General features: G+C 36.8%; 1 protein-coding gene and 1 long non-coding RNA gene across 7 annotated transcripts in view; one reads left to right on the top strand and one right to left on the bottom strand.

Moving 5' to 3' along the window:
• Positions 1-1,747, bottom strand: part of LOC125937975 (uncharacterized) — a 46,831-nt gene extending 45,084 nt beyond the window's left edge. For all 6 annotated transcript variants that reach the window (XR_007462566.1, XR_007462565.1, XR_007462568.1 and 3 more), the window contains exon 1: positions 1,532-1,747. This is a non-coding gene — a long non-coding RNA (uncharacterized LOC125937975). The remainder of the gene's footprint in view (positions 1-1,531) is intronic.
• Positions 1-13,604, top strand: part of TRDN (triadin) — a 275,510-nt gene that overhangs the window by 171,200 nt on the left and 90,706 nt on the right. The window contains exons 12-13 of the mRNA XM_049652957.1: positions 2,322-2,375; positions 3,629-3,688. Of these exons, the coding sequence (XP_049508914.1) occupies positions 2,322-2,375; positions 3,629-3,688 (114 nt within the window). The remainder of the gene's footprint in view (positions 1-2,321; positions 2,376-3,628; positions 3,689-13,604) is intronic.

Genomic DNA, 13,604 nt, shown 5'->3' with positions numbered 1-13,604 from the left:
GATGAAATTAAATATTTGGGTGCATAGTCAGGCGGAAAGGGAAGAGTGTTGTTGAATGTTGAGGGAGATAAAAGTCAGGGGAAGGAGTATTTTCATAAAAGAAATTGGCAGGATATTCTGAGCAGGGTATAATTAAATTGTTGTGTCTTTTATAATTCCATTAATTCCACTGCTGCCAAATCACCTATAGAATAGAGACAATAGTGCTTGAAGATATGCAGAATCTTCAATTTGATGTTTTAAGTGAATTCACCATGAATAAAGTAAGCCCCATAATGACAGCTTAAAGGTCTAATTCATAAAAATGTTATTAAAGTACATTATTTATACCTGCTTTTTTGTGGACTTCTGCTTTTATTCATGACTCTCTCAGTGTATGGCCATAATCACAGGCAGAGTGTAAATGGAAGTATTAATTCAATTTGAACTAAGGCAAGAATACTGTATCACCACAATAAAATTCCAGTTATATTAATTTAAAGGGCAGAATTTATTGCACAAGAGTATTCTCTTTAAAAAAAAATGAAAAGAGTGTCTTCCATCTTATGACCTCAAATATCTACTTTCATTCTGAAGTTCAATGTAAGATTGACTAATTGGCAAGAACTTTTAAATGAAATATTTATTCATCTATATTATGAAACGGAGAGATTTGGATACTGAGTTGTGATCTTATTGTGACTACAGTCTTGCTATTTGATATGGGCTAAGAAGTATTTACAAGTAATCTGTATTTTAATTAATCCATATTCTGGCACAAATGTTTAGCAAATGCCAATTCAATTGTCTGGCATATGCATTTATTTAGATAACATGGAAAATACCCTGCTATGTAAAATTTCTCCCAGACAAGCTGAAAGTAATAATACTTAAGTCAAAAGTATCTTTATTCAGAATTTTAAACATGATTTGCATATTTAATATGTATAAACCTTTAGGAAAAGGCAAAGTGGAATTCAAGTGGTTTATTTCTAACTCTGGAACTATCAGAATTGGACTTGTTGACTCTCTACTTCTGACTGGATGGGCTGTAATGGCACACTGCAGACACATTTAGACAGAGTGTGAATATCTTTCTCCCTATGACACCAGCTTATCTCTAGGAGCCATGAAAAGGGGTTCTTTATAAATTATACTTCTAACACTGAAAGTGTTGTCTTTGATCTTGTAGGTAAAAAATCTCTATACCTAAGGGAATGATTAATTCCTATATTTAATGAGAGGCAGTCATTAGTAGACAACTTCAACATTCATACTAGAACTATGCATTGGATTTCTTCAGCACAGTAACAATCTCATAATATTTCTGGATGATAAAAATCTTTGAATGCTTGGCATCTATATGTGTGAGGAGAGACAAAGGACAGATACAAAGGTGTTTCAAATATAGGTAAATAGCATCACTAATTGAGGATAAGAATTAGTCGTCTTCCAACATTAACTGAACTTAGAGCTGCCTCAAACCTAAAAACACTGAATATTCCATTTCAACAACTTCTACATGACTTTGTTATGAAATGAGTACACTCACCAGAACAATGTCCAGAGATGACCAGTTGTTAACAAGGCTGTGGCTAGGCATTTGAGGTTCCCTCTGCCCCTCAGATTAAGATTTCTCAGATCTCTGAAAAATAACTCTTCCACGAGGAAGTCCAGAGCCACCACATGCTGCTCTGTGTGGGACCCAGACTTACTGCAAACCTCTGGGTGCAGAGTGTGAGCACCCTCGTTGATACAACCACTCAGAAAGGGCAGTGGAACTTATGTCCCCAACACACTGCCAGACAGATGTCACCAGGCTCCAAATGCCTGTTGACAAGAAGCAGATTTGACAAACGGTTAAATCAAAATAGATCACATTAATGTCCTCCTGTACTACTTCTAATGAAACTAAACATCTGAAAGGAAAACAAAAAAAAAGTATTTCTTTTAGTTTACCTGCAGTATCTTTCCCAGATATGATGTTTTAATTTCATATATTACTATCTTACTTTAGGCACCAAACAATTGCTTGGTTCAGAAAGCTCAAAGGATCTTGTTCATTATTTATAAACAATATTAACAACCTGCAATTTTATGCATTTACTGTGAGCCAGGCACTGTGCGGAGTGCTTTGTAAACATGATCTAACTTTGAGAGGAGTACTATTATTTTACAAATGAGGAAAATAAGGTTTAGTGAGATTAAATCACTTGCTCAAAGTCACAAAGCTATCTGGAGGCAGAAGTGATTTCACAGTAATCCTTCATTCAAATCTTGGTTTTTCCTTTGTATTACATTTTCCTGAAAGAAATATTTTCAATTTTCTTCTCCAGAAAAAGAAGAGGAAAAGAAGAAAGCTGAGAAGAAAGTGACTTCTGAAACAAAAAAGAAAGGTGAACAATTTAAAAACTAACACAGAAACCAATTAATATCCTTTTACAATACTACTCATAAAGCTCTTGTTTTCTAGGAAAGACATTCCCTTAATAATTTTATTGTTATTGTTGTTAGCAGCCTTGAAATTTATAAATATTCTAAATAAGGTTGAATTGATAAATTTTTAAAAAGAAAATTTATGTCTAAACACTTTTCTAAATTGTTACTGATGGAATTTTTTTCTTACTGAGGAGTGGTACTCAGTTCTCTCTCTGCAAATACAAATATGAAGTTCTTATTCAATTCATTCAGTTTAATAAAAAGTGTCTATCAAAAGGGCAACTATTGAATGTATAAGGAAAAAAAAACCTAGTTGATTGATATACTGTATTTTGTTATTTAAAAAAATTGTTTTAATGTTTATTTATCCTTAGAGAGAGAACAAGCATGAACATGAGCAGGGGAGAGGCAGAGAGAAAGGGGGACACAGAATCTGAAGCAGGCTCCAGGCTCTGAGCTCTGAGCTGTCAGAACAGAGCCTGATGGGGACTGGAACTCTTGAACTGCGAGATCATGACCTGAGCCTAGGCTTAACTTACTGAGCCACCCAGGCACCCTTATTACTTTTAGATGGTTGTTTTCAAATAGTGCATCTGAAGTTTCAAGTGAGCTCCAGAGATTTCTGCTTCTGACATGCTTCCAGTGGCTTGATAGCCCAGAGAACTTTCAATATATTCATTTTAATGTCCTTTAGAAAAACTATTGAGGGGCGCCTGGGTGGCTCAGTCGGTTGAGCATCCTACTTCGGCTCGGGTCATGATCTCACGGTCGGTGAGTTCGAGCCCTGCATCGGGCTTTGTGCTGACAGCTCAGAGCCTGGAGCCTGCTTCAGATTCTGTGTCTCCCTCTCTCTCTGACCCTCCCCGTTCATGCTCTGCCTCTCTCTGTCTCAAAAATAAAAAATAAACATTAAAAAAAACTATTGAATAATAGCAAAATTGATAATGGCATATAATATTTCCATTGTCATGAGAATTTTGTTTTTGAGCTTAGCACAAATTTGCTCCCTTCCTGAGGAGGAAACACAACAGAGGTCCATTTGTGTTAGGAAGTTGCTGGTTTGCTCATATTTGACACTACTGTGGCAAGGATTTAGGATTACTCTATAGAAGATGAGTTGGATGCCATAATGGCAGTCACGTGTGCCCCAAAATACAAAAGAATTAAACAGACGCCTAAAATGAGTAAAATTTTCTCATTTTACTACCAGAAAAAGAAGCTGTCAAAAAGAAAACCGACAAGGAAACTGCCATTGATGTGAAAAAAAAAGGTATTGTACTTTGTTTCCTTAGTCAAATTATGCTCACAATGTTTGTTCATGAAAGAAGTTTGGGGCGATGTAAACAAACTGGATATAGGTACTTAAATCTGTGCATGTTCAGGCTGTCAAAGCAAACATTGCACTGGACGAAATTAAACATGCAAGGAAGGCTTTATTCAAGGCTGTTGCAAAAGAGGATAGAGGCCACAACTCATTCTGAACTCAATTTCACTGAAACAAAGAGGAGGAGGGTTTTTAAGAGCTGCAATGGGGTGGAGGGTTTAGGCCATGTGTGTGCTAATGGGCCTGACTCAGAGCAAAAGTAGACTGGTTTCTTAATTTCATGACTGGAGTGCAGTTTTACAGCTTGGAGCAAGGCACTCCAAGGAGTTAGATTCTTACTATCCCACAGAAACGGGGAGACTGGGGTACTATTGTTCTTGATGATTACATTTCAAAGGGATGGCTTCCTGCTCCCTGAGAAAGGTATTCTTGAGTTAGAAAACCAGGAAAGAGCCTTTTAAAAAGATTTCTATTTGAAAGGAGCAGAGAAAGAATTTACAATTACAAGTCTTCTGAAGTAATTGCTCTAAGTAAAAGGAGGGTAAGAGCCTAAGGTCAGAAAGAAGCCTGTCTAAAGTTTAGGGAGGCTGAATTCAGAGAACTTTAAGGCCATCCTGGTGAAGACATAATGAAATTGAGAAGAGCTACATAGTATAATAACACCGCTTTGCAAAGCTAAGAAGCTCGGAGAGAGTAATGCAGACCATTAAGAAAGAGCGTTGTTCAACAGCTTAGATTTTTGCTTTATACTTAGTCATGCTTTAATTCTTGCTCAAACATGAATACCAGCTTCTATTCAGGTTAAGCTTAAGTCTAGGTGAAAAAGATAGTTGTCTCACATTATGAGATATTATGGTTTGGTGTTAAGTGTTCTCACCCCCAAATATTTCCTCCACTAGTGTCAGTGATGCTTGAAATTCCACTATTAGAGATATTCCATTCCTTTGAGTTATGAAGGAATTGTCCTCTATTAAGATGCAAATCTCCTAGGCCTGTGTGTATGGGCTAACAAACTAATTCTTCTCAGTTATTAACACTTAAAGTGAATGAGATTTCCAGACCCTTTCTGTGTAATAATAAGCTGGAAACAATGCCCTAGAAAATGGGGTGGTAGGTAAGCTTAAATGAAGGAGAGGTTGAAGAGAGAGCTTCAAGGCAGGCTATTGTGTGGAGAGAGAAGGACTGGATAGCATCAGTGAAAACGGTTTTCTTCTAGGAAGTAGATAGCTTATCTAGAGGGGAAAAGGTGATGGTGAAGGATCCTGAAAAGGAAGGCCACCGAATGCCAAACTAGATACTAGTTAGTAACAAATAGGGGTTGCAGGAAGTCCCCAACATCATGCTGTAAGCAGGGTAACAAAAAGTGTAAAGTATTAACAGTTGCATGATTGTATGACTCATGAAATGCTCAAGAAGAGACCTCCAGGTGTTCTGTGGGTCTGAGAACTGATAGCCAAATATTTTACTTTGCATTCAAATTTCCGTTATTAAGGGCATATTATTGTAGAATCTGTTGTATTGTTGAACATTCATTGAGTTTGACTTAAAACTTTCCTTATGCCCCTGGTGAAATACGTACCTTATCATAAAAGAAGGAAAAATGCAATTTTGGCTATTTGATGGCTGCTTGGGTCCATATATCTGTGACATGATTGGGTGCTAAAGGGAAACAAGGTTCTCCTTTCTGGACCATCAGTTTTACCAGGTATTTGAAGAAGAAGTTTTGAATTGAATTGTAATCTCCAAAATATTTGTCATATGTTTGCAAATGCAAAATCAGAAAATACTTTTGGCAAAACTCAGTGATGTGCATGGTTGTCGTTTTAGTTTGGTTTTAGTTTTTTAGGAGAAAGGCAACATGCCTTATGGACAGTGAGTGATGGGAAAATTTGATATTTCTCTGCTACTGGGAGACCTGTGTTATTAGCCCAGCAGTCATGTCAGAGTGAGGTTATGTACCACTGGCAACAGAACTGATTATGCCAATATCACTCCCCACAAGGTCAGGCTCATCCATTCACTGCCTACAAGGCCAGTGCTCATGTGCTCATCCACTGAAACAGAACTAACTGGGTGGTTGCTCAGCATACCTGGGGAAGGCTGCTCAGCTAGCGTTGAAAAGCAAGTTTGTCCTTCTTGGAACCAGTTTCCCGTGTGTTTGTTTGTTCGTATGTTCACTGTTGATGACACAAAATACTGTTGGATCTTAAAAATTAGTTTAACTTCCTAATGAAAATATGTGCAAATTGTTTGTTTATAAGCTCTTAACCCTCCAATACACTCAAAATTGTGTGTGTGTGTGTGTGTGTGTGTGTGTATGTGAGAGAGAGAGAGAGAGAGAGAGAGAGAGAGAGAGAGGTAGAGAGAAAGAAAGAGAAAGAGAGAGAGACAGAGACACAGAGATTTAATTAATGTTAGTTTATAACTCTTGTTTCTTTTTAGAGTTTAATAATTCTCCAATTGTATTTTCATGTGAGAGGCAATATGGTTTAAAAGCAGCCAGTTTGAAATGTGACAATAGTAATTTCTAGAGATAACGAAAGAAATTGAAAATAATCTGAAATCTTGAAGAGCTGGGGCACATATGTCATTTCTTCCTAAAATAGTCAGAGGAATATAGCAGAGTGTCCGATGTCACTACTCTAGCCCCAAAGAGTAGAAAATTTACAAAGCATAAGATATGCCTAGATACTTATGGGATTTACCACGATATTTTATTATATTTATATTGACTTTTGTATTATTTACATTTATATAACATATAAAGTTACTTACATATTATATTGTTATTTTATTTTATTACATGTATATTTTATAATTATGTAGATGCAAATAAACCTGAGACATAAATTCTATGATAAATGAGCTCTACTGCCTGAAACTAGTAAATCACACTTTGCAAATGATCTATGCTATGGAAAATGAGGGTGGGATTTTACATGATATAAAATTGCCAGTTCACAAGTTAATAATGGTTGAAACAGGGTAATTGGTGCATCCAGGTTCATGATAATAATCTCTTATTTTGTATATGTTTCAAATTGTCCTGGTACAAACAAATATGTGCCACTTATAAAACACTGTATGAAATGGCAAAAAATAGTCACCAGGATATTTTTACAATGTTATGAGGTAAGTTTCAGTCTGAACACCATGGAAAATGCAATCAAGAAAGGAAATAAAAACCTTTAGAAAATATCTCCCTGTGTTTATATGACACTTCAGTGTTAGACATACAAACTACTCAAGGTAGACAAGCAGAAGGACTTCCATCCAGGAAAGTGGACACAGCACAGTTGTTGGAAGCACCAGAAGAACACTGAAATCAAGGAGCTGTTACTAGATTACTGAGCATCAAGGCCTGTGAGTTGGTCAGGAAGTGGCTTCACTCATCAAAGCTGCCTCTTAACACCCACAGACTAGATCCTGGAAATGTTGAGGCCAGCCTAAGCAACTAGCTCACATCAAAGTGACCTGTGCCAAAATTGTCTGCTTCTCAGTCTCCTATAGGTGCATCTAACTGGTAGAATTAAATATACTGCAAGTGAGTCTGGAAGATGCAGGTTTTTGGCATTCCATGTTTTCCATCTGGAAGGAGGATTAAATGGAAGTTAAAAGAGGCCATCTAAGGTATCTATAATAAAGATACAGAAATGTTTTATAAGATAAAACTCACATAATAAAAGAAGGTTTTTGAAGGCCTGAATTACACAAAGATGGGTCAATCAAGCAACATGATAAAAATGTGGCAGTTTAAATGCTCATAAGACATAGTCAAATATAGTTTGTGTTATTCTTTACCTAAACTGTAGATAAAAGACATTCTTCATCACTTTATTTCACAAAATGGTATTTTTGAAGAAATAATGTTCTTAGTGCTTGATGAGGTTATAATGGTTAAAAAATTAACAAGTTGCTTTCCTTATAATGAAACAATTATAACCTGGAGAAAAAACATAAACCAGGATAGAATAAGATCAAAACTATGATTCATTTCTTTCAGATTGGCATTTCTGGAGTTATAAGTTATCATAAATTTTTTGGACTTAGATTCATTACCACCCTATAATGTTTACAAGCCTATTAATTATGAAGATAATTTTGACTTGATAACTGATAGATAATGGTGTAAAATGATGTTTCATTATCACACTTTGCAACATGACTTTTTTCCCAAGAATTATCTGAATAGGAGTATAAACTATAAGAAAGATCCTGAAAAAACATACTAGTTTCTCTGGAATAGCTGCTAGAAAAGGACAAATTCACTCATCCATGTATTCTTGCATGCATTCTTATAAAAAATATTCACTTAATGTCTACCATATACCAGCCATTGTGCCAGGTGCTGAGTACACAGAGGTAGATAACTGAACATAAACCCTAACAGAGTTTACATTTTGATAAAGGAGGCACACAGTGAACATGATGTCCATAAGTCCACCTTGGGATAAGGGCCATAGGAGAAACAAATTTGAGGCAGTTAGGAGAAAGCAATGAGTGGGGATAGGGAGCTATTTAAATAGATAAGCTTGTTAGAGCAGGCTTTTCTAAGAGACAGCATGTAACCTGTCAGGGGGCTCGATCCCATGAACCATGAGATCATGACCTGAACCAAAATCAGGAGTTGGATGCTTAACCAATGAGCCACCCAGGCACCCCTTTAAGAGACAGCATTTAAACTGGAATCTGATATATTGTCAGGATCCAGCCATTGATGTGTGCATCTTTATGTGATGTGTGAATGTGGTATGTATGTGTGTGTGTGTGTGTGTGTGTGTGTGTGTGATAGATGTATATGTGCAATATGTATGAGAGGAAGTACAAGGGGTCAGAATATATAGGGACATATGTAAGTGTTTATTAAAAGTATAATAGGAAACACGAAGGATATTAGCAGTGTAGAAAAACATTTTCATTTATACTTTACACAAGTATATACTCATTTTGAAAATGGGTTAGAGGGAGAAAAAGAAGAGGTAAGCCAATTAAAAGATGGGATCATTTACTGAGATGAGGAAGCTTATCTGGGGAACAACTGTGATAGAAACAATCTAGTTTCCTCTTGAGTATGTTAAGTTTCAAGTGTATGTGACATATTATTCACATTTTATATCAGGAACTATTTTAGCTGTTTTTTGATACTAACTCATTCAATCCTTATAATAAGTGAATAAATAAACTGTTCTAATACTCATTATAAGTTGAGTAACCTAAGACACAGAAAGGTTAAGTAACTTGCCCAGGGTCACACAGTTAGTAAATGTCAGGGCCAGGATATTAATCCATCTACTCTACTCTAAAAAGGCAGTTAAATACATAGGTCTGGATTTCAGAGGGGATTCTGAAGTAAAGCGACATATACAGAAATCCATATAGATCGTATTTGTTTCTCTGGGAATAGATGAGATTACCCAGAGAGATTGTGTCAAAAGAAATAGAGAATAGAATACAAAATGAAGACCTGTGGAATTCCAACATGTAGAGATTAGATAATGGAAAATAAAGCAAAAGAGGCTGAAAGAACTGCTAGAGAGATTAAAGGAAAAGGAAAAGAGTTTGGTATTAGAGACATTTCAGAAATGGATGTTTCAAGAATCGTGAAGTTATCAGCCTTGTGAATGTTACTTAAAAGCTGTGACACAAGGGCAGGAAAGACAAGAGCACTTCCTATAGAGTGAAGGAATAAAACCAGATTGCAGTGGAGGCACAAAAATGAAGAGGAAAGCAGTGATTTTTTTTTTTTAATTGTGTCTGCATAAAGGAGGAAAGAGTCTTTTTTGTATTGTTTAGTTTTGTTTTGGGAGGTGAATTTGGAAGCTGTGGACATCAACACAATTTGAGAGACTGATGCTCAAAAGGACAAGGTATGAGTGGAAATCTAAGAATTAATCGAGAATTCATTGTTTGATGAGCACATGGGTGAAAAAATAATCTGCTTTTTTTGAGATAATACCACGATGCTCCAGTAGTCAAAACCTGGTGTTTTCAAGTTATGAAGAAGAATCTATCTAGATTGTCGTATAAAAAGAAGCATGCATTTGAAGATATACATGAAGATTAGGCAGCTCTGGTGATAAAACTAAAACTCCAATAATAAATACATTCTGAGTTGAAAGCCTTGGTTTTAGAGATAGACATATCAAAATGTCCTTGATGTTCACTGAATAGGAAAAGGTAAGTTTGTGAAATGTACTTTAATGTTTTTTAAAGAATTATTCATTCATAAAAAACAACTCATAAGGCTTGTGCTGTGTTAAAGTATGCAACCATATATATTTCCACAGAATATTTTCAATGATTGTTTGAGGCGAATACAATTAAATTCTGCACAAACTAAAATCTTTGACTATTTTATTTCTCTATATAAGATCTACTTTTGTCATTGAGAAATTGTAAATGATACTTTACAGAAGCTTATAGCTTGGAATATGTCATTAAGTTTTATGCCTACCAGACATAGAATAGCATCTATTTTACTTCATGAATCTTTTGTAATGGATTGTTCGAGCTACTAGAGCTCAAAATAATTTACATGGCAGATTGCAGACCACTAAAATAAATTTATGTGTAATTAAAAGTAACTTCCTATATATATGTACAGATAAAGATAATACATAGCATCTTTCCAATGTTTTCACTTTTAAGTTTTAGTTTAAAAGAGCAAACTTCTATTTTCCATACTTGTATTTTGAGATGATTAATTATAGGTGTTTATGCTCACCCCATCTCTTCCTCTACTTGAAAAACACTTGGTTTTAGAAAGTTGTGTTATATTTGAATTTTGTATTTTATGCATATGTATTTGGGTAGAATTTAACAAACACATCAGCTAAACATTATTTGTTACTCTTTGAAACCTAGATTAATTTTTTCCAGAATTCTATAAATTTTGCAGTAATCTACCAGCTAATATCAAGTTAAAAAAATAGGTACTTCACACATTTTTGAGTGATATTCAGACAGTTATATTAATGCATGCCCTAAATGAAATTATTAAAGAATTTGTTCAGGCAGGTAAATAATGAGTTATCTGGCACAAATAGACTTGATCAAATTAGTAATTCCCAGCCTTGACGTAGGGGTGCTCTGTAATTACAAGGCAACCGTATATTCCTTTAAAATTAGCTTTTTGTTCCCAAATAGATCAGGCCGCAAGTCCAAGTTCAGGTGATGGCAGCTTGACTATATTAAAAACATTTACAATGCTTGAATTGCCTTGAAGGCAAAAGAATATATTTTCAAAGTGTTTTGTAATCACAGAAATGTAAGACAATAGTTGCTTATTCTCTACAGGGCAAGGGATTTTGTGATGGAATAATATAAGAACGTCTGCTGACTTTTTACTTAATAATGATATCTTTGATTACCTCTTATATCACATCTCAATTAGCAGGATAGAAGCTAAACTGCTTCAGAAAAGGTGAGAGAGAATTAATATCATGCCATGCTGTGGGATCTCTGGGATAATGCTCCACGTTCTAGCTTTTGGTTTCAACAATACAAAAGTGTGTCTGGGTCGAATGCAAACAAGAAGTAAATGCATTTTGATATTTATTTTATTTTATTTTATTTTATTTTATTTTATTTTATTTTGAGAGAGAGAATGAGTGCAAGTGGGGGAGAGGGGAAGAGGGAGAGAGAGAGGGAATCTTAAGCAGGCTCCATGCTCAGTGTGGAACCTGACTCAGGATTCAATCCCATGACTGGGTGATCATGAGCTGAATCAAAATCAAGAGTCAGATGTTCAACTGACTGAGCCACTCAGGCACTCCAAGGCATTTTGGTTTAAAAAAGAATTTAGAGACAGTAGTGAACGTGGTGGAGAAGTAGAGGGACCCGAAGTTCCTTCATCCCTCAAACTCAGCAGTATTGAGTCCAGAAGACTTGTAATTCCAGGAAACCAGACTACAGAGTGACGGAAACATCTCCAGGGGCCCACCAGGACAACTTGGCAGACGATAGGTGTATGATAGTGAAATGGGACAGATAAAACGGGTGGCGTAGGCATGGAGGGGAGGGATCCCCTTCTGTGGAGAGACAAAAGGAAGAGAATGAGAGGCTATGGAAGTGTAGGATTGTACTTGGACATGGGAAAAACCACAGACCAGGGAATGGAAAAAGTGGAGAAAGAACCAATTTCTAACATGATCCAGGTTTGCGGGTCTTTCTCCAGACTGGGGCTGGCCACCCTGTATGCATGCCCAGGGAGGAGGGGAACCAGCCCCGGGCTTGGTAGTGAGCTCAGAGGTGCAGTTTGAGAGACTAGTCCCCTCCCTCCCCTGAGTACTGTGGGAAGAAAGTGTATAGCCTCTTCAAGGACAAAAGACCCTGCAGGTGCCCGACAGCCAGAGGTGCTTTGTTGGCTGCTGGGCAGAGTGGCATTACCCCAGAACCAAGGCCGGCCAGTGGAGTGGGATTCTTTAAGACATCAGGGTTTGAATCCCAGCCAAGCACCTGGAGGTGAGGGAGACAGTGGAGTGGGACAAACCGGCTTCACAGGCCCATGCGGCACTGTGAAGAAGGCCTGAACGGACTGGTCTGGAACACCCAGTCTGGGGAGGAGAGACTGGAGTGTTGCCATTTTTCTCCCCATCACCTACAAGGAGGGGCTTCAGGGAACAAGACAGGGGGCCCACAGTGGAGGCAGGACCACCTATACCAAACCATGCCCCTCTGTGCCTGGTAACTGCACATCTAACAGAGCAAGATTCACACTGACTGAGCCAGACAGTCCCTCCTCCAGACTAGCACAGCCACAGGTTCCAAGGCACCGTCAGATATTGGTCCAGTGGTTTTGCATTTTCTGATTTGATTCTTGGTCAATTCTTATTTTATATCCATATATATATATTTTTTCTTGTTTTCTTCTTATTACTTCCCTTCTCTATTCTGGTTGTTGGTTTGTTTAAGCAGACATTTTTAATCTAATTCTTTTCACACCTCTTCTGTATCTCCTTCTTTATTTTCCTCTCTGTCTCTCTGTCTCTCTCTCTCTCTGTGTCACTGTCTTTCTCTCTGGAATAAGCTGTATAGCTTCTCCGATTCTCTGCCTTGTAAATTTTTTTTCTTTCTTCTTTTCTTTTTCCCCAGCCCTGTCTTTTTGTATGGGATAAGGCATCTTCCACTACCACCCTCCCCTTTTAAATTTTTTTTTTCCAGGGTTACTTCAATGAAAAAATCAAAGCACACCTGGTGGAAGGTCCAAACCACCACTACAAGTAGGGAGATAAAGCAACCAGAGTCACAATAACATAAAGCATGCAACACATTCCAAAAACACCTCCTGAAGGGCCAGGCCCTGGACGGTGTATGACTTTTAATATAGTAGTTTTTGCAGGTGCAGGGCACATAAGCTATTTACACACACAAAGGACAGAAAACTATCCAAAATGATGAAATAGAAGAATTCTCCTCAAAAGAAATTCCAGGAAGAAATGACAGAAAATTCTTCAAACAGATATAAAAAATATATCTGAACGAGAATTTAGAAAAATAGTCATAAGATTAATAGCTGGGCTTGAAAAACAGCATAGAAGACAGAAGAGAATCTATTACTGCAGAGATCAAGAAACTAAGAAATAGTCATGATTAATTAAGAAATGTTGTAAATGAGGTGCAAAATAAACTAGATGCAGTGACAGCAAGGTTGGAGGAAGCAAAGGGGAGACTAAGTGAAATATAAGATAAAATTATGGAAAAAGATGAAGCCGAGAAAAAGAGATGATACTAGACCATGAAGAAAAAATTAGAGAACTAAGTGATTCAATAAAACGTAATAATATCCATGTCACAGGAGTTCCAGAAGAAGAAAAGAGAGAGAAAGGGGAATAAGGTTTGCTTGAACAAATTATAGCTGAGA

The sequence above is a fragment of the Panthera uncia genome (genome assembly GCF_023721935.1).
Source record: "Panthera uncia isolate 11264 chromosome B2 unlocalized genomic scaffold, Puncia_PCG_1.0 HiC_scaffold_24, whole genome shotgun sequence".
NCBI lineage: Eukaryota > Metazoa > Chordata > Mammalia > Carnivora > Felidae > Panthera > Panthera uncia.
The sequence above is the reverse complement of the archived record's forward strand: the minus strand, read 5'-3'. Positions and strand labels throughout refer to the sequence as shown.